This window comes from Vitis riparia, chromosome 18, assembly GCF_004353265.1.
Source record: "Vitis riparia cultivar Riparia Gloire de Montpellier isolate 1030 chromosome 18, EGFV_Vit.rip_1.0, whole genome shotgun sequence".
Classification (NCBI taxonomy): domain Eukaryota; kingdom Viridiplantae; phylum Streptophyta; class Magnoliopsida; order Vitales; family Vitaceae; genus Vitis; species Vitis riparia.
This window is the reverse complement of record NC_048448.1, coordinates 8,522,970-8,543,831: the sequence shown is the minus strand read 5'-3', so window position 1 is coordinate 8,543,831 and position 20,862 is coordinate 8,522,970. Positions and strand designations below refer to the sequence as shown.

The 20,862-nt window shown below is 37.9% G+C and overlaps 2 protein-coding genes across 3 annotated transcripts; both read right to left on the bottom strand.

Moving 5' to 3' along the window:
• Nucleotides 1-305: 305 nt before the first annotated feature.
• LOC117906578 (polyadenylate-binding protein 8-like) lies at nt 306-19,932 on the bottom strand. Of its 2 annotated transcripts, XM_034819669.1 has the most exons (10): nt 19,264-19,932; nt 18,530-18,648; nt 17,739-18,395; nt 17,541-17,618; nt 17,362-17,451; nt 16,496-16,633; nt 8,935-9,111; nt 8,624-8,804; nt 729-754; nt 306-563 (listed from the first exon to the last, which is right to left on the bottom strand). In XM_034819669.1, exons 1-10 carry the CDS (start codon nt 19,475-19,477, stop codon nt 321-323), a joined length of 1,923 nt encoding a protein of 640 aa, XP_034675560.1. In that variant the 5' UTR covers nt 19,478-19,932; the 3' UTR covers nt 306-320. The 2 variants fall into 2 exon arrangements, with proteins under 2 accessions (XP_034675560.1, XP_034675559.1); XM_034819668.1 differs by lacking the exons at nt 306-563; nt 729-754 and adding an exon at nt 7,882-8,416 and having other exon boundaries at nt 8,598-8,804; nt 19,264-19,925.
• On the bottom strand, nt 5,182-6,776 carry LOC117906580 (uncharacterized acetyltransferase At3g50280-like). Its single transcript, XM_034819670.1, has one exon. It carries the CDS (start codon nt 6,711-6,713, stop codon nt 5,349-5,351), a length of 1,365 nt encoding a protein of 454 aa, XP_034675561.1. The 5' UTR covers nt 6,714-6,776; the 3' UTR covers nt 5,182-5,348.
• Nucleotides 19,933-20,862: the final 930 nt, after the last annotated feature.

Genomic DNA, 20,862 nt, shown 5'->3' with positions numbered 1-20,862 from the left:
CCTTTCTTAAAGGTTGCCCTGCAAGAAAGACTGGCAGCCATAGATGGGCCCATTCTTTTAAAAGGTATTTGGATGATGGATATCATGCATGACATTACCCACATAATAAATTGCTCAATAGAACACTCTATTGTCAACATCAAAACATAGAGTATATAGCATCCTAAACTTTATCACCAAAAACCAGCACACACAATATGTTTCAAACTTCAGAATCCTATGGCTAAAGTAACTCCATATCAAATGAAATCTAGAGCCTTCACTAGCAGAGAAACTTAATTTAAACTGCTGGAACCACATTCAAGTCCCACCCAACACACTCAGGGAACAAGGTTATCATTCAGGGACAGTGAGGATAGTTGTTCGGTTCGGCTGTTAGCCTGCTGCTGAGCAACATTCCTCAGGACGTCCATGGCCTCCGCAACCTTGGACTTCAAAGCCTCTGGCGACTCGAGCAGATGCAAAAATTCAGTCTGGCCCATCTCCAGAAGCATGCCTGTCACTTCGGCTGCCATCTCATGCTCCAGCTGATCCACGAGAGGGTACAAACTTTCGCCCAGCATCTAGCCACCATAAAAAATAAAATAAAATAAAAGAAATCAGGCTCCTAATACACTGCAAACTAAGGTATCGACAATAATAAGAGCAGAAGAAAAAGAAAAATACGTAAAAGGCTACTAATACAATGCAAACTAAGGTATCATCAATAATTAGGGTAATGGGCATACTGTTCTTTGCTGATCAGGTGTTGCATTTGCAAGAGCTGAAGCCAAAGCTGAAATGGGCATTGGCTGTATGAATGGAGTTCCCGAAGTAGTTCTCCGGCAAGGGCGGGTCCAATCTTGTTCTGTTATTGATGGCCAAGCAGCAACTGATTTCCTGTTCATGTGGTAAACAGCGTGCTTGTGTTATGGACCTCCAGACAGGCGGAAGGAGGGGCTGAGGGGCAGGTCAATCCTTTTAATTATTGTCCTTGAAATATCATTTTGACCTTTTCTGCGGTTGCAGTCAAAATATGAACAGTGTTTTGACTGCTAAGAAGTCACAAGTCGCAACATAACCTTAATTGTTTTGCGGTAAAGGAAGTATCGTAGGGTTGCTCATTTCTTGTGTTTTTTTTAACCAACGTGACCCCGGAAGCATCACCCATCATCTGCATAATTCAATATCGAAAGGCCAACTTGTATCCGTATTCTAAATTCGCTTGGTAGTTGCCCCTAACTCGAAAGCCACTAGTCACAAAAAATCTCGAGATAAAATTCTTACAGTAGTCATGTGCTTGTCCAGCGGTGTCCATGATTCAATTCAACGGTGCACCATGACAACAGAAAAATAAAAAAATAAAAAAATAAAATAAAGATGATACATTACTGAATTTTATAACATAAGTATATGTTATAATAATTAATTTTCAATTTTATAGAAAACTAAAGATCAGGTCCAGCCGTCCAGGTTGCTTGAGGCCTCAACCCGAGGGTGGAGGGCGGCCCAAATAACACTTTTTTTCCGCCGTTTGAGGCGTTGTTTTGCTCAACCCGTCCAAAATCAGGCTGTATTGGGTTTAATTCAGGTACGTGGTAGCCCTAGAGAATTTCTTGGTCCCTCGGTACACTCATGATTATTTTGTTTCATGTTTTGTAATTTTGATAATTCCAAGCACTGAAAATCGTATTTGGATGACTATCCTTTGTTTTCATCTTTAAATCTTTGTAAATTCGGCCAAATGAGAAATTTAATCGAGAGAGGACGTGATTTTCTTGCTTGCTCACTGGATAGTTCTTTCATTGTATGGTTTCTTGTGGACTTTCATTTGAGAGTCTTTCAAGCATTTTATCATACACCTGGTTCATAGCATCAATCAGCCATTGGATCATTCGCTTCTTTGATGGATTTGCAGCACGGTTAAGCAATTGATGCTCTGAGATGTGCTCATTCATCAAGTACCCTTGTTACAATTTTTGTGTTTAAGAATTTGGTTATTAAAGTTAAGAATTTTCTCGTTGCTGCTGCAGCGGTTTAAAGTTAAGGTTGTGATGTTCCTTGCTGGAATTGTTACCCAGTTAAGAAGTGTAATTTTATCTTGCTAAGTTTTCAATGCTTTATTCTAACATGTGGATATACATTTGAATTATGCAGGATAATATGGCAAAGGCGTTTGAGTCATATATTTTTCAACAGTAAGATTTTGGTGTTCCTCATTGAAGTTTAAGAAATGTTAAGTGTAAATATTTGGTTATATGTAAGCCGTCAGAAAATATGGCTCTATATATCTGGTTGGACTATTATGCACCCTTGAAGAACAATGGAAATGGAGGACACCCCCTCCATGTGGGTGGCATATGCAGCAGTATGTCACGGACTTATTCTTTTTCTAAGGTTGTGCGACACTTAGTCAAGACACTTGATCTTGCTAAGTCAACCTTACTCCTGATGCTTAACTTGCTAGGCTAAGATGTTTATGACTTGAAAGCTTTAAAAGACGTAATAGACAACTCTTGAAGAATAAAAATTTTTATTGCTCAAAGGAAACTTTACAAGTGCTTTGGAACTCACTTGCTTGGTTAGGAAGTGGTTTGGGTGGTGCCTTGGCCAAATGAGGCTTTAACTTATTTATAGGCACCTTAGGAAGTTTCTAGAACTGGTTCCTTACAAATTAAGAATAATTTAGAAGCTCATACACTAGTCTATGTACAAGGATATGTACAAGATGACTTTGGAAGATTCTAGAACACCCCACACTATTCCAATGCTCTCCTAGCCAAGTGTAGAGATGTGTGGACATCTCTAGCCCTCTCTAGAAGCTTTCATACTCTTCCACTTTGTATGTAGTTGTCTCCAGGGGTCTCTAGAAGCTTCCCACCTCCTATATAAGCTCATGAGGAGGGTCATTTGAAGCATCTTGTGACAAGTAGCTGTAGATAAGTCCCCCACACACCCAGATGTGGGTGGCACAGATAGTGGTAGTTGCAGATAACCCCATGTGTGTTGAAAGGTGTGGCCCTATACTGGCACATGGATGTCACAGGCAGCAGTAGCTATAGACAAATCATAAATTTAAAGGACTTCAACCTGAGACCTCAAGTTCATCTTTGTTCTAATACAATGCTAAACTACCAATTTTTCTGAAAGGTTCAGTTGTAAGGATTTAGGCTCGTAATGTATATGATGCTCTAAGGGTTGCAAATTACTCAGTTGATTGCTACATGTTCTTGACGATCAATGGAGACAGTTAATAATTGTGGAAGTTAATAAGAATGTGAATCTGGAAATGCTTTAGTTGGGAAGGAGTTATAGAGGGAAAAGGGTTTAAGCCTGCTAACAGTTCCACTGGGGAGTGGCTGTGATACCATTTAAATGAGGAAAGCTCAGTAAAAGCTTTGGAATGTATATGAGATTGCTTTGAAGAATCTAAGTTAGGCTCTAACTTGTGGCCATGCTTCATTCAATGTTTTAAGAGCGATCCCTTTCCTCAAAAAGGCCCTCATGGAACAAATGGCTGAAGCTAAGCTCTGAGGGGTACACAGATTTGAAAGGATCTTCATGATTGAATATCAGCTGCTAACATCATGAAGCTTTTTCTGGTTGTCTTTCTTGGGCCTTTGAAAGGATCTTCATGGTTGAATATCGGCTGCTAAACATCATGAGGCTTTTTCTGGTTGTCTTTCTTGGGCCCTCATATAACAACGCCAAATTGCATTGTAATTATCGCTAATGTCCTGTAGGTTTCTCACACAGAAATTCTTCAACATTGAAGTAGCTTTTCCCTTTATTGTATTTATTTTATTTCCTTAATGATTTCTTGCAGTTTCGGCATTTCAGCCGTCAAGGGGATGCAGTTTATATGCAATAAATAGGACAAAATCGGATAGCTATCAGTGCGTGGGCATACAAAGAGGTTTCGGGGAAACTTCTCAGCCTCTTGAAATAACTACCGTCCTGAAAAATTATTTTCTCCTCTTTTAGTCTGAGATTATTGACTTTTTGTCCATGCTAGCGGGCTGATATTCAGTTTCTTGTTAGATTTAAATTTAGAAGGCTATCTGTGCTCCTCACTTTTGCATGACATGTAAATTTTAGGACCATCCAAAGGGAATGCTTAGCTTTCCTGCACTAGGATTTAGTAAGGCCTGTTTGACTTCGTTTCTACTCTGCTCTGTCCCTAATCTTTTTGAACTTCTGAAGGATTGATCTTTGGTTGCTTTTTTCATACCCCCTTGATCATCCCACTGAAGAATCGATGGGGCTCAACTTTTAGCTGGTTTGTATTATTCTGTTATTGTTATTCATACAAAATGTAGTTTGCCTCCCATTTCCAATGGACTTCCACTGCTCAAGTTGCTGTTGTTAATTGATGGCATCAAGAACAACTTAATTTTCCTCTTTTTCTTTCCCATAGGCGCATGTGCAGTTTAATGAGGTTACAACTCCCAAGGTCTGATCTCAGGTCTTTATATTTTTGGATGCAAGTACTACTAACTTATTTGATAGTTTTTTCCACATAAAAGCATGAGTTTAGTGATATTTTTGGATTCTGTTTGTTAAACCACTCTGCAGATGGTGTGACATCTCAAGGAGCCTCTCAATGTTGATGATGTAAGTAGTCAATTTCATTCTATAATCTGATTATTTTTTTTCTCCGTTTGAATTTTGCTCCTACTACCAAATTCCAAATAAAGTCCCTCATGGTGCTATAGCCTATGGTTGATGAGAACTAGCAAATAAAGTCCAAAAAATTGGGTTCTCATGGCCTTTGAGTCTTGGGGTGTGATGAAGCTGTTAACAGCTCTTCACCGCATATCCGTTGTATTCTAATTTTGCAGGAGGGAAAGCTTAAATCAATCAATAGTATTCTTGCTAGTTAAATATGGAGTACTGAAATCTGCAGCTGGAAACTGGAGTTCATTGCTCAATTACTAGAGTGGCTGGCATCTAGTCCGAAATGTCCATGTTTACAGATGAAGTGAATTGAATAACCATTAAATAAGTCGAGCTTTGACCTTCCATAAGATAAGCTGACCATCCTTCTATAAAGTCCTATCTTTGTTGTGCGTGGAGGGGGCATATAGTCTTATATTAGGTTTAGCAGATATGATGTGGAACTGTTTGTCCTCCCTTTGATTTTGGGTTGAGTTTCTTTGGATAGAACTCTTTGGTAGCTTGACATAACAACTTAACATTTGCTTTATAATTACTTTGCCTCGATATCACATCATATTATCTGAATTTGCAATATATGAAGGACGTCCGTACATAGACAAGTGCTTATTCAAGGAAGAAACAGAAAAACAGAGACTAATGAAGTTTACATCATTAGTTTATGCAGATTGCATATGTGAAAACTGAAGTACCTAAGGGGACAAAGAGACAGCCTCCATGAACTCCTGGTTGGATTCAAGAGCACTCATCGAGTTTGGCGGTAGGCACACCTCCAAATCTATGCTTCCTCCTCCTTCACGTCCCGGGTAACATGACACTTTCCCATCGAACTTGTGTGCGTAACCGCTCCGAACTGCCAATCCTTTCCCTAATCCAAACTCAATTCCATACTTGTTAAATCTGGGCGAGCTCCCCATCATTACGCTATTGGGGTCAAAAAACAGGCCTAACTGATAAATGAAGTGGGATTGAAACCATGACTCAAGCCAGCCACGCACAGCTTTGTCAGTGTGACCGACCACAGCCTGGTGCAAGAGCCAGGCTGCCCACCCAAGATCATGTTCAAGCAGTTCACCAGCAGTGGCAATGCCTCTCACCGTTTGAATTGAGTTCCCAAAGTAGTTCTCCGGCAAGGGCGGGTCCAATCTTGTTCTGTTACCGGTGGCCAGCCTGCAACTGGTTACCTGCTCATGTGGGAAACAGCGCGCTCGTGTTATGGACCTCCAGACAAGTGCGGACAATGCCTGGAAAGAGGAGATTTTGTTGCTGTTGCACTGTGCATTTGCCTTTGCTTTGAGCTTTGCTATTGATTCTGATGAGAAGTGGAAAATTCTCTCTCTGAGTACGGGTGCTTCAAATCTGCTGATGAACTCATCATGGTGAGTGAAAGGAAGGTTGATAATTGGACCATAGCCATCAGGAAACCAGCGCTTGAGGATGGGTGGGCGTGACAGTGTTATGGAACTATTCTTCTCCTGTGCAGTGAATACCTCAGACCATGCATTGAAGAAATGCCAGAAAGAGGTTCCATCAACCATGCTGTGATTTATGGAACATCCAATGAAGATGCCGTCCACAAGCTCTGTGACTTGAATTGATAGCAAAGACAAGGTGTGACCATCGTGGTTAATCACCCTATCATGATCAAAGAATGATTGGATAACTTGGGGTACATAAATTGGTGAAAGGATATCAGATATTGTCATGTCTGCAGCTGCGTGGATGAATTTCGCTCCGGGACTGTTGTTACAATCTACAAAGACCACATAAGAGGGTGGACTGTCCTCCTTCTTTGTTGCAAGGCGGCCTGCAAGTGGGTAGAAATGGTCGAGTGTGAGAGCGAGGGAATCCTTGAGCCTGTCCAAGAGAGTTGCCATGAAGTTTTGTGGATCATCCACATCAGGTGGTTTGCTAAAGAGAAGGCCCTTTTGGATATAATTGACGGAGAGCATGGCAAGGTCCCATGGTGTCAGGTAACAGGGCTCCTTGGTCTCTTCTGAAGTGAACTTTGGTTTGATAAAGCATTCTGAGATGAGCCGAACAGTCGGAGTTGCCATTAGACCACCGAGGAGTCTCCTCTGTTCCGGGAAGCCAATAGCTTATCTTCAGCTTCTCCCTACCATTCTTAATGGGCTGCTGTGATTTATAAAGCTGCAGATGAGCATCTCAATTCTTTAAATGATTGTCCTCGTAATGTAATTTTGCCCTTTTCCCCCAGTTGCCTGGAAAAGACTAGATCCAGTCAAAATATGAAAAGAATGCTGTGAGATTAGGTTGTAATAATAATAACTATTATGATTCTAAACCCGTTTTCCAAAAATTAGGGCTGGCAATTCAACCCTAACTCGAAGGCCATAGATGGACCCATTCTTTTGAATATTGAACTGAATGAAAATTCAAACTTGGGTTTCTGAAGGTGAAATGTAGCCGTCGTTTAAAATCTAGGTGAAAGATTTTGAAGGTTGAACGTCTCTTTTAATGCTTTGAAAACGTGGTGCCGTTGGGGGCCACGTCGGCCTAAAGCTAAATGAGGATTTTCTCAGAAAATTCTGATCATTGTAGTCCATTAGGATTCTTCTTCCTTTTTTTTTACAACTTTCACATTAGGCCTTCTAGGCCACCTGCTGCGAAATATTCCAATTAGAATTATGGAAATGGAAATTGAATATTTTTGAACTTGTCTTGTCGATTGATAACGGGGCACATGGCCTATCATCAACGTGAGAGCGATTAATGTGTGCAGTCGTTAATACCGTGAGGAAGACTACAGCTAGGTCCATGATACAAGCGAGCACACTGTTCTAATTTAAAGGGTGCTCTTCCTAAAATAAACTATTAAAACAAATTCTATTTTAATTTGTGAAATATGGGCCCTGAGTTAATCATCCCCAATACCAAACGAAATAGGAACACACCAAAAAGAAAACATCTAGTTTTAAGGATTCGTAGCATCCTATTGCACTTCGACTTATGCAGCAAGCCCCTGAGGCTTGGGTCCCCTTCAATTCACATGGTCCATCAATGCTCTCAAAATTTATTATCTCTCAACCACCATGCTTTTGACTTTTGAGGGTGCAACTCAGGACGGTCGTATCAAATCAGCTAAAGAAAGCAGACGCAGAGCAAATGAGAAGAGAAGATATACAAAATCAGTTAGGTGAGGCATATCGTAATTAAGGCTAGAGTCAAGCACATGTAAGCAAGAGAAAGACATGATACTTGAAATAGTGCAAGAAACTAAATTTTATCACAAAATCAAACATAGTATCTATTTAACGTCAGAATTCTATGGTTTGGAATATGCAAGCAACTCAATCGAACACTCGATCGTCAACACCAGAACATAGAATGTATAGCATCCTAAACTTCATCACCAAAAACCAACACACACAATATGTTTCAAACTTCAGAATCCTATGGCTAATGTAACTCCATATCAAATGAAATCTAGAGCCTTCACTAGCAGAGAAACTTAATTTAAACTGCTGGAACCACATTTAAGTTCCACCCAACACACTCAGGGAACAAGGCTGTCATTTAGGGACAGTGAGGCTAGTTGTTCGGTTGGGCTGTTAGCCTGCTGCTGAGCAACATTCCTCAGGACGTCCATGGCCTCCGCAACCTTGGACTTCAAAGCCTCTGGCGACTCGAGCAGATGCAAAACCTCAGTCTGGTCCATCTCCAGAAGCATGCCTGTCACTTTAGCTGCCATCTCATGCTCCAGCTGATCCACGAGAGGGTACAAACTTTCACCCAGCATCTAGCCACCATAAAAACGGAAACAACACCATGAGCACCATAAAAAATAAAATAAAGTAAAATAAACCAGGCTCCTAATACAATGCAAACTAAGGTATCAACAATAATGAGAGCAGAAGAAAAAGAAAAAAAATGAAAAAGGCTATTAATACAATGCAAACTAAGGTATATAAACGGCATACTGTTCTTTGCTGATCAGGTGTTGCATTTGCAAGAGCTGAAGCCAAAGCTGAAATGGGCATTGGCTGACCAATTGCAGCATCTCGAAGTGGCACGCCACCCATGTCATATGGAATTGAAAGCATGCCTCCAGCAACACCTGGCATTGGAACATCAGGCATATTGCGGCCAGGAGGGTAGCGGTAGACTCGTCCCCCCCTTGGAAGCATCTGAAACATGAGCAAGTAACAATCATCTTCCCATCAGAGAAGTGAGGGGGGGCATAAAATAAAGTGTAAAATGAAAATTTAGTCCAAAAGCAGAAACTCAAAAACATAGAAAATGTTGCATTTGAACCAACTGCTGCTGCATCAGGGGCACTGGCTGCTGATTCTGCTGCACAGGACCTGCCCCACGTCTGCCCCCTGGGCGTTGACCCTGCTGACCTTGCTGGACCAGTGGCACAAAGAAATTTGGCATGGGAGCACCACCAGGCCTCATTCCAGGAACAAGTTGCTGCTGGTAACCGAATCCAGCCTGAAAAAATAGATTTTTGGAAATAGATCATCATAACCAGCTACAGTTCCAGCCGTAATAAAAATTTCCACAAAATCTAGTAAAAATCTAAACACCTAAACCAAAGATGCATGAAGAGTCTAAAACTAAACTGCAAAACGACCCATAAGAAGTAAAGGGTGAAATCCCCAAACTTGACTACAATGAATTCAGTTGGCTTGAAAATTTATGTTCACAATATTCTTTTTATGAATATTTAATAAATATAATGGATGAAGAGCTATACAATCATATTGTGTATATCACATCCCTTCAACCTTAAACCTACTTAAAAAAACCAATGCAACAATGGAAATAGCAGACACCATCCTTGCACCAAAAAGTCCAGCAATAAACACTGCAAATGAATTTAAAAATGCCATCCTTCTCAATCATTACCTCTTCGGGCAAAGATACGACTAGAATTGTACCTAGATTTTTGTCATTCACTATTTGTCCACAAAATTTTCACTAAATCAACCCCATAACTTCAAAGAAAGGTTTTGTCCCTAGTAGTAGATGATTAACTGACACAAGAAATATCCATCCACATAAAAACAGTTCTACGAATCAGTCAACCAACCGCACACCCTCAGTGGTGCAGGGAGGGGCCCTAATTCACCAAACCCATACAATCCTAATTGTTGGGATTACACATTTTTAATTATTTCATCCTAGTGAATGCTCCACTTATCCCTGTTCATCATAAAAGCACAGGTACATAGAGGAATCTTGAGCTTTCCGTATGCACAACCAATAAGGATTAAACATTTAAGAAACCCAAGGTCTTATGTTGTGTGGAGATGAATGTGAGACTGCTACTTGTAAAAGCAGGGACAAGATAAGGCAAATCAAAATCCTCTCCGTTAACTCATCATAGCTCTCCTAAAAATCCTCAGCAATGTATGCACCTGTAAAGAGTTTTCATTTCGCTTTTACCAGAACAACCAATTCATTGAATTAAAATGAGAACTATATGGAAGGATGAAATGCCCTTGCAAAACACAATTTGACCAAAAGGGCAAAGAAAGGGAAATAAAAAAGAAAGAGACTCTAAAATCTCTATATAAGAAAATACAAAAACCAAAAGACACCACTTACAAGGCACCCTGATTAGCTAAAAAACCCCTAGGAACCTACATGCAATGGCGAAAACTTTGAACAATCACACATTAAACTTCTAAGTCTTTTGTTTCCTCTTTGAAATCCAAGAAATAATTGTAGCAGAATCGCCTTCCACCAAAATGTTTGATATCCCTAGAGATCTCAGCAATAGGCAACCTTCCAAAAAGGGCTAGAATCTATGTCCCTATAGATAGACCCTATTAATGAAGTATAGGTAATAAATCATCCAACTGTATCTCCAAAACCACAGCATTACATGCTAATTCCATGCAGGAAAATTGTGGAATTTATTCCAATATGTAACCATTTCCATGTATGATTTGCTCATGTAATGTTGAATGAAATAAAGGAGCATTTTCAACCAAAAAACTCTTCCACTATGGTATTCTTTCTTTCATGGCATTCAAGCCTTTACAAATAGCATCTACCTCATCTCATGCCTCCCATGCTCTCCTAAACATGTTTAACCATGCTGTTTCAATTAAGCTTGACAAATCAAACTACCTTTCATGTTCTGCTATAGTTTTCCCAATCATCAAAGGCCATAAATTGAAAAATCTCATCATGGGATCTGACCAAACCTTTTCTTCAGGTGAAGGTGATTCATCAACAATCAATCTTTTAAGTTGGCTGCTGTAAAAGCTACATAAAAGCATTGCTTCAAAAGACCTAGAAAAAATTGTATTCAATACAAGCAAAGAACAAGATACTGCAGCTCCCACTACAACTTAAAACAACAAAAAAATGGGAGTCTTAGCATCTCTAGATATACTTTAAAAATTAAGAATGCTCCAGATTAACTTGCAGTGGCTAACTTATAAAAAATAAAATAAAAAAAATAAACTTGCAGTGGCTAGAATCCAGCTTCTGACAGATACATTTTAGAAGGCATGAAATTTTATTATGACCCACTAGTTACAAATATCACTACCCATCAGGACCTCCCCAAACTGGATTAAATTTATGGTCTCCTTCTTAGTCGGGAGGTTCCATCAAAGCAGTACAATAATTGTTGGATCATTATTGACCTATGACTAATATAGCTATTGGGTCACAGAAAAAAATGGCCATATAAAACATCAAAATACTACATTCTAATATTTTCTTTCAAACTAATATGAATTTTGCAGGGCACCAAAACAAGCATGGGAAAGGCCAAGGAGTAGAGGAAGAGGAAATCCCTCTAGGTCCCCCATGTCATATTTGCTCAAAATTTGGTCATATTGCAACAACCTGCTTCTGCAGATACGATCATGGTTATCAGTCCAGCAACAATCAACTGGTGGCATCTACAGACACCAGCATATATAAAATCGGTATTGCAACATGGAGCCATTAATCATTTAAACTACAAAAAGCTGAACAGTCTGAGTTTCCAGTCAAATTTACAAGTGCAAGTTAGCAGCGAGGAGATTTTCTCCACAATTCACATTGGATATGAGTTTATATCCACTGCAATTTGAGATCTTCATCTTAATAAAGTTTATATTGTTCCTCAAATATAAAAAAATCTTGTTAGCATTGCTAACCTTGCTACTGATGATAATGTTTTGTTTGTGTTTTATCCTTGTCATTGTCTTAGGAAGGATTGGGTCTTGAAGAAAATTCTGTTGCAGGACAAATTACTCAATGACTTTACAACAAGTTTCCCAATGCGTAAAGATTCCAAAACGCATTTGTTATTGAGACAGTTACATAACATTTTAGGGCATGTTTGGTTAATAGAATAAGCAGAGAAAGAATTGTATTCCTTGGGAAATCCAAGACAAAAATAAGTGTGCTGGATGATTCCAATTTTTATGTTTGGATAACTTAGGTCATGGAATTTGTTATTTCTATTCAAGTTTTTGTGTAGTATAGAATTAAAAATAAAATGATAATTAATTACAATAATACACTTTCAATTTGATCAAATATATGAGGTTTCAAAATACATGCATTTTAAAGTATGAAAGAACTTATTAAATAGTTTTTTTTTTTAAATAAATAAATTTGAAGTGCACATGGTTCACTAAATATTTTTTATTTTTGAAATACTTGCAAAATAACATATGACATTTTTTTAATAAAATATTGGTATGGTTTGTATTTATTAAATTATCTTATAATAGAAAATATCATATATTTTTAAGGAAAAGATAAATAATGATTGAGATAACTTGCATAATTTATTATATTACAATATTATAAGACATTATCCTTAAAAAATATATATAATGACTAAAATTTTAAAAATTATTAAACAAGATTAAACTAGACATAATATTAAACTAAAATAAAATAATATTTCAATTACTATACATATTTAAACAAGATTAAACTAAGCCATGATTACATTTATATTTATTTATTCTAAATGTAATCAAAATATCTTCAAGAGATATCAGTATTTTAAGAAAATGAATAACCGATGACTAAAAGAAATAAATAATTTACTGAATTACAAATATATTAGTTTTACAATAAAGATTGACAATATGAGAAGAAGAAATGAAATATAATTAGCATTTTATTTATTGAGAGGATTAGATGGATGGTTTATTAGTCATTATTCTTTATCATAAAAGGAAAGCACAAGAGTGGAGTTAGAAATTCCTAGGAGCATCATAGGTTTTCAATCAACCATATTTTGTGGGAGATGATTTCCAGGTGGGGATAAATTCCAAAGTTCAAAATGTTGGACGGAATAAAGGCATTGATGGAATGGGAATACGACACCCTTTCCCAAATGCCTATTCTGTAAACGAAAATGGCCTTATGGAATTATTGCACAGACAACTTGAACATCCACCAAGAAAAGTTGTTTCTTCTGTTATTAATCTGTTTTTCTTACAATAAGAGATGTTAAATTATTGTCAAATCTTGTTCCTTAGGAAAAAAGGCATAGTTTACCTTTTTCAAGCTTACTATAGTAGCTTAGGCACAGTGCCTAAGCAATTCAATAACTTTAAGAACTCTGAAATAAGCATAGTTGTTGATAGTAGTTAGCTTTATGAGCAATTTTCAACTAAAAAGGCAAAATGCTTCATAAATCTCTTTAGCAATGTCAAAGAACATAAATGTAGCAGAAATACAAGGTTTCATGATATTCCAAAGCAAGGTCATGATTATTGGGTTCTTCCCATATCATTCTTCATTGTCCTCCAAGTAATAATGAGAAGAATCATCACACAAAAACTATAATTTACCCTTTGCCCTAATACATATTTTCATTTTTTGACCAAGTAGATAATCAGATTCCTTTAATTTTATGGTGTAATTTGGGTACCAATACTGTCTCAAGTCAATTACACAAAAGTTTGATGCTACCATCAAAAGTCATCTAAAAAAATGCAATAGATTGAAGTAACTCACTTGGACAACAAAAGGACCAAAGGTGTAGCAGCTCTAAAATCAAGGAAGAAACTCAGCCCAATCTAGACAAAAGTGAACACAACTGCAATTGGGTTTTTAATCTAAGAAAAGTTGTAAAAGATAAAATAGGGTTTTAAGGAGCAAGTCATGGATGAGATGGTGTAGATAGGGTTCTAATTGACTTATCAAAAACAAAAAAAACAGGGTTCTAATTGACTAGTAAGAATTTCTTGTTGTCACGGTGAACACCTTGAATTGGAGAGGATGGTTTGCAACTGGAAGTTAGGGTTTCAAACTACGCTTTGATACCAAGCAAGAGAACTACTGATTTGAGGAGAGACTGTGTGCGCTTTGAGGAGCAAGTCATGGATGAGATGGTGTAGATAGGGTTCTAATTGACTTGTAAGAATTCCGTGTTGTCACGGTGAACACCTTGAGTTGGAGAGGATGGTTTGCAACTGGGAGTTAGGGTTTCAAACTATGCTTTGATAGCAAGCTAGAGAACTATGAATTTGAGGAGAGACTGTGTGCGCCCTCCTGAAAAAGTAGAAAAGTGGATAGCATATAAAAAACAAGGACAATTCCTGAAAAATAAGGTACAGGGGTTCGAAAAAAAAAGAATTAAACACCAATATCAGTACCACACATCCCACCAAGAAAATCAATTTTTTAGACAAAATACCCAGTATCTTGAGCCAAAGCTGTGGGAATGGATAGACATACTTGGACAAGGGTTACTCAACTGAAGAAGTTGGAAGAACCTACAACCTCTACAACAAGATCTTGAATTCTTTTTTCCCATTGAAGCACCTTTACTTTGCATAATTAGATAGGTTGAAATCTCACACCCTCTACAGGTGCTAACTAATTCCCTCTTTCTAACCACCTACAAGCTTCAATGCCTTCACTATCCCTTAAAAGATTGTTATCCATGGAAAATGTGGAACCATATATGGTCTCCTCCCATGCTCCAATTCCCCAAATAACTCAAAATTGAAAAGGAAGACTTTATATCTCAATCCATCTACAATTGAATTCCCAACACCTCACTAAGTTTACACTTAATGTGTATTTTTGCATAATGATGTTTTTTTTTTTAATAGGTGAGAATAGATGGTAAATATAAAAAGGAAACGCCAAAACAACATCCCAAAGTATAGGAAGTATACGGACGCCCACAAACTCACCCAAGTGGGAGAGGGAGAGAAACAAAAACATCACCTATCCTCACTTAAAACCCAGCCAACCAAAAAAGCTAAGAAGAGAAAAAGGCCCCACATCGATAGACACCTTAGACCAAGACCACAAATTACAAAAAAAAAAAAGAAATTTTCATCCTTTGGACCAAAAAGTCTGCATTATCAAACGCTAGAAAGTTCCTTTCCTTCCACACCGTCCAAAAAATACATAATGGGACCACCTTCCAACACTTTTTGCAGGCTTTACCCACAAAGGACCCATGTCACCCAAGGAGTGTCTCCTTAAACAAAGAGGAGAGAACAAGAAAAAAGCAACTGCCCTCTTCCATGTCAATAGCCCAAATCATTTAAATAAATGGTTTTGCCAATTGAATTCAAAAAGAACAATCTCTTGAAAAAGAGAAGGGTGTTATTGAGACCATGTCTCTCACATTTTTTTTATAGGTGAGATCATGTCTCTCACATTAGATCCCACTCAATTGTTATACAAGGGCTAACACAAACAAGGCAGCTTTTTCTGATCTCCTATTGGCAAGTTATCATCTAACCATTAGCCCTTCTCCCATTACACTCGCAAAGGTTCAAATTGAATAGTAGTTGTTAACTTCCCAACTTTTCCTTTCTTTGCATTTTTGCTTGTCAGCATCTTTCTTTGATTACCACAAAAAGAAGAAATAACCATCCTTAAATTGTCTCAATCAGTTCTGTTATGAGTTACTGCCATCTAAAATCAGCATAAATTTTGTCAATCTAACACATCTTCCATTGATATTGCTATGGGCATCCATAGGGTGGACTCAACGCGGATTTTTTAGCTTCCTGCTAAAGCCCATGCACCTAATTCTTTTCAACTGCCTCTTTGAAATGATCCAACTACCATACAAGCTGTTCATTATTCAAAACAAAACCATAAGTTGCTCCCATACTATTTACAATATGGCCAAACCAGATTTTGCCTCCAGTTTTCTTGACTTAGGACAAAAAATTTATTGTAAAACCAAATAGAAGCACCCTCCTTGTAATCGAATTCTCATAAACCACTACTTTTAAAGAATATTCCACCATAAATTCCATTCAGAGTCACTTTTAAGATCCATCAATAAATCAACCCAATTGCTCAAATATAATTCTTGGAAAAAAAAACAGAAGAAAAAAACCAATTGCTCAAATGTGATTCTGGGGGAGAAGAAGGAAACAATACCAATTTTACATAAATGGATTGTCTAATTAAAAAAAAAAAAAAAAAACGAAGAAGAAGAATCTATTTGGATTGGCTTTTGACAAAACAAAAAGTTTATTAGTTCAGGTAATTTTATTAAAAAAGCTATTGAATCAAGCAAGAGTTTAAGATGAAAGCCAAGAAAATATTGCTTCTCATAGAAGCCTTTCTTTAGCTCTTTTTTTTTTATATAGGTAATTTCTTTAGCTTATGCAAGAAGTTGTCTTATCTTTAATATAACTTTTACAATACAGTCATTACCTTTCAAAATTGGATTGGGCTTGAACCTCAGTTATATTACCCTTCTAAATTATGGATTTGGGTTGAACTTCACTGTCTGGCTTAAGTAAAAAAATTAAAAAAAACCTTATAGCTTAAGTAAAAAACAAGCAACACCAAACAGGACCAAAGAAAAAGTAGTTTATGAGAAATGGAACAAAAGAATAGAAAACAAAATTAAAATTATTACTTGGGGAGGAATTATAGCAGGTGGCCCTTGCCCATAAAATAATTGCTGCCCAAGACCGGGAGCACCAGGAGGGTACATTGGCATCCTAGGTGCAACTGAAGGTGCCATCGAGACGGGCCTCATTTGAGAGAACTGTGCCTGCAAAATCAACACAAGTAAAGAGAGAAAGGCAAGGCACACAAAGCTAGAAAAAAAACCACTAGTTACGTTATTCTATGAAACTATATGCTGCCCACACAATAAACACAAAAGAAAGAGGCACGAAAAAATCTAGAGAAAAAACAACGGAAAATGCAAATTCTATGAGAACAACAAGGGTAAGTAATGCGTACATTCACTCCATCTTAGCCTTTCTGCCTAACATAGCAAGAGACCATATTGAAAAGAAAACCTTCAATATACCAAGATATCATATTCTTTGCAATCGCAATTTGAAACCTAATAGCAAAGAAAATCTTAAGATCAGCACTAAGAGTTCTAGACCTTTTTGATAAATCCCAGTTGAAACCATGTTTTAGTGCTTCAAATTCAACCATGACTTTCCAACTCCATCCATTTCCTTAGAAGGAGAGAAAATTATAATTTAGGGACAATTAACTCCAAATATTGGGCGTCAAGTTGAAGAATGAAACCATCCATTCTCTTTTGGAACTTGATATTGTCATTGTATTTAAAAGAAAAAAAACAAACAAATTTATATCATTTTAAGCATGTTCATGTATACATTTTTCCAAGTAATTATTGGTGCCTTTGACACCCATCGTATACCTCTTGTTTACATAGGGTGTGCCCCTTGCTTAAACGCTTTTCAGTAAAATCTTTGTTGTTTAAAAAAATACATTGAAATAATTTCCCTGATATACTACCTGCAACCTGGCTCTCCTCTCTTCTTTCCTCTGTGCAAGGGCAACATAAAGAGGTTTGCTCACAACCATTTTACCATTCATCTCCGCGAGCTGTAGTAAAAAACATGAAATTGATTATTTCTGAACATAGCAAGAGAATTGCAATACATGGTAAAAGAACCACATAAAAATCAGCTTACTGCTCGAGATGCTTCTTCAGAAGTTGAGAAGGCAACAAATCCCGAGCCTCTACTTATTCCACTTGGGTCACGCATAACCTGTAAAATCATCAGAACAGGGAACTAATTTTAGACCACTGCCACCAAGAGAGGGGTGAGGCATTTGATTAGGACTCTAATTTCTAATATATTTCTTTTTGAGGGAGAACATTTGCAAACCTTGCATGAGGTAATTGTACCAAACTCTGAGAACAATTCCTTTAGTTTATCATCGCCAATGCTATCATCCAAGTTTTTAATATACAAGTTCACCCCTTGAAATTTGTCTACTACTTCCTTCATACTCTGCTCAAATCGCCCTTTCAGTTCAAGCTCTCTTTCATATTTTTTCTGGGCTTTCCCAACATACCATTCTTTCTCATCAAATTTCTTCCCATTAAGAGCCTCAACTGCTTCAGCAGCATCATCTGCATTCTCAAAGTTAACAAATCCAAAACATTTTGATTTTCCATCTCCATCCCTCATTACAACAACACTAGTAATTGTTCCAAATTCACCAAAAATATTCTTCAGATCTTCTTCTGTTGTTGATTCTGAGAGATTTTTCACATAAACATTATTAAATTTTGTCTTATTCAAAGCAGTTTCTCTCTCCTGCTTCCGAAGGAATTGTCCAACATACACTTGTTTGTCATTAATCAGCATGCCATTCAACTTATCTATAGCATTTTGCGCAGATTCTTCATTATCAAATTGTACAAAACCATAGCCTTTGGACTGGCCAGAAGGATCAGTAGCTATCTTGCAAGAAAGAATGTTTCCGAAAGCAGAAAAAGTATCATGGAGTGCTTTGTTGTCGATTGACTTGTCCAGGTTCTGTACCAAAGAGAAGGGATGTTAAATAGCATACACTAATGCCAAATGCAGGTGATACTATCCCATACTGCAGGTGAAATAATAAACAAACACCAAGGCTAAATGCAAGAGGAACAACATAATAATATAAATACCTTAATAAATATATTGGCGGTTCCACTTTTACGAATACTAGGGTCCCGATGAGAGTACATAATTCTGATGGGCTTGCCATTGAGTGGAGTGAAGTTCAGTAGATCCAATGCCCTTGCCGCTGTGATCAAATTGAAACAATGACGTAAGAGAGGTGTGAAGAAGAACATAAAGGGGTACACACAAGTTCAAGTTGTGTATCCCTGAATCACTCCTCTATTTAACTTTTTCTACCAATGAGGTACACTCAAATCAGTCTCAAACGACTAGATAAAAGGTGCCACTGCCACCCTAAACTCAAAGAGGCTATAAGTGAATATCACACAAAGGCTAATATTTCGTGTGTATCACTATTCGACTATCAAATAAACATAGTCAGCATGCAAAAGACTTTCCATTTTTTTGGGGGGGGCGGGGGGGTTTAGTGATACATAATAAAGATAGCTACTGAATCCAAAACTATCATTTCCTGTGACTCATTTTCCATTAAATGAAATCCCTTTGCAGCACACATTTTATAGCATCTTATCTACTTATCAAGTAAGACATTTTGCATAATGAAAAGAAGGGGTTTTCCTTCAGTGCCACGATAAATGTATAATTTGAGGGATTTCAACAGCATTATTGTTCTAGGGAGAGAGCTACCAACATCAATATGCTAAAGCTACAGACATCCTAAAGAGTGAGATATGACCCTTAAGTCGAATTATAAGGTAAGGAGGATGAAAGCACAAACCATCTTGAGGGTTGCTATAGTTGACGTAGCCGTAGCCGAGAGATCTCCGGGTGCTCAAGTCTCTACACACCCGTACGGACAGCACTTGGCCGGCCTGGATAAACAGATCGTAAAGCTGCGAATCCGTGATGTTGACGTCAAGGTCTCCCACATATAGCGATGCTGTATTCGCCACTCCATTGGGACCTGCTACCGCGGCCTGAATCTGCGCCATCCAGATCTTTTTTTTTTCCTTTCTTTTTTCTGATTTTTTTTTCCTTTTTCTGTACTTCCCTCTCCTCAAATTATTCAAAAATCAAACCCTAGAGAGACAATACGAGCACACAACAACAACAACAGTACTAGACTCCGCGGAGTGGCGCCACTGATAGTTTTGTCTGAAAGGATTGGAATCCGACAGCCGATATTAGAATTTTTTTTCTTGAGATTTCTGAAATTTTTTTTGAAATTTTTGTTTTAGGGTAGGAAATAGAAACAGGAAGAGGAGAGGGAAGGGTAAAGAGGGGATAAAATCGTTCGGAGGAAGCCAAACAACGGCGACGGAGTGAACGAAGATGTTTTTTTGGGGTAAAGAGGAGGGCAGACCGACCTGCACCGCACCGGCGGTGGTGCAACTGTGGACTTATGTACCTGGGTAGATGGATTTGCAACCCTAATTTATGTTGTCGGAAGAAATCTGGGCCGTTAGATTTCTTTCTATGTCCCCAGACGGTTTCCGGTTAGACGGCCAAACTTAAAACGGTTGTCCATTGTATTTATTAATAATTTAATAGTTCAAAAAAAAAAAACAAAAAAAAAACCTGATTGTTTTGCGTTAATTGGTTGGTGGCGACACGCGGCAACTTTTGCCCGAGGTTGCGTGGCTGTGGAAGTTTCCATTTTGGTTGCTTGTCTCACCGTTCACGTGGCGTGGGTTGGGCCTTTACCATTGTCTAACTCTGCCGACCCACCAAACCCCCCTAATGGGCTGGATCTGAGCAGACTACTAGAATAGTCTTTTAGAGAATGATCATGGGCCTTCTCTCTAAATGCAAGACAAGGTAGCATAGTAGTCTGAACTTCGAAGCAACATCGATTTATTTATTTATTTATTTCAACTTGGAAATCTCAGCAAAAAAGAAGAGCCTACGGTCGTCATGGTGGGGCGTGGCAACCCTTTTTTTGGGTACTGGAGCACGCTTGACATTAGAGCGTTCATACAATTCATCCATCCAAGTGCTCCTTTCTCATACGCTTTATGTAGGGGCCAAATGGCAGCGACTTCACACTAACAAAGTTACAAAGAAGCTAGTATGACTTCTTTACAGAAGCCTTTTCCTTTCTTAACTAAAAGAAGATTTAACGTCTAAGGATTTGGATCCCACACCTCTCTTTTAAGGAGGCAGTATATTACCGTATTAGCCTATAGTTGGAGAACTCAAAGGGATTATCTCTTCTTCCTCCCACCATCCCTTTCTAATCATATCTTATGTCCACTTTCAAACCCAAAAAAAAAAAAAGGACACGAAGTGCGTTTAAAGGCTCGCGAATATACTATAATTTCCTAATCCAAACTCCAAAGCGGCTAACCCTGCTGAAAGATGAGTTAGTGGCTCCTTA

What these genes read in the sequence shown, in the direction of transcription:
- LOC117906578 (XM_034819669.1), bottom strand. Translation starts at nt 19,477, where the DNA reads ATGGCGCAGATTCAGGCCGCGGTAGCAGGTCCCAATGGAGTGGCGAAT. An exon ending in CCGCCAATATATTTATTAAG is followed by an intron (nt 18,396 to 18,529) that starts GTATTTATATTA and finishes TCTTTGGTACAG; the next exon opens with AACCTGGACAAGTCAATCGA. An exon ending in CTGCTATAATTCCTCCCCAA is followed by an intron (nt 9,112 to 16,495) that starts GTAATAATTTTA and finishes CTATTTTTTCAG; the next exon opens with GCTGGATTCGGTTACCAGCA.
- LOC117906580 (XM_034819670.1), bottom strand. Translation starts at nt 6,713, where the DNA reads ATGGCAACTCCGACTGTTCGGCTCATCTCAGAATGCTTTATCAAACCA.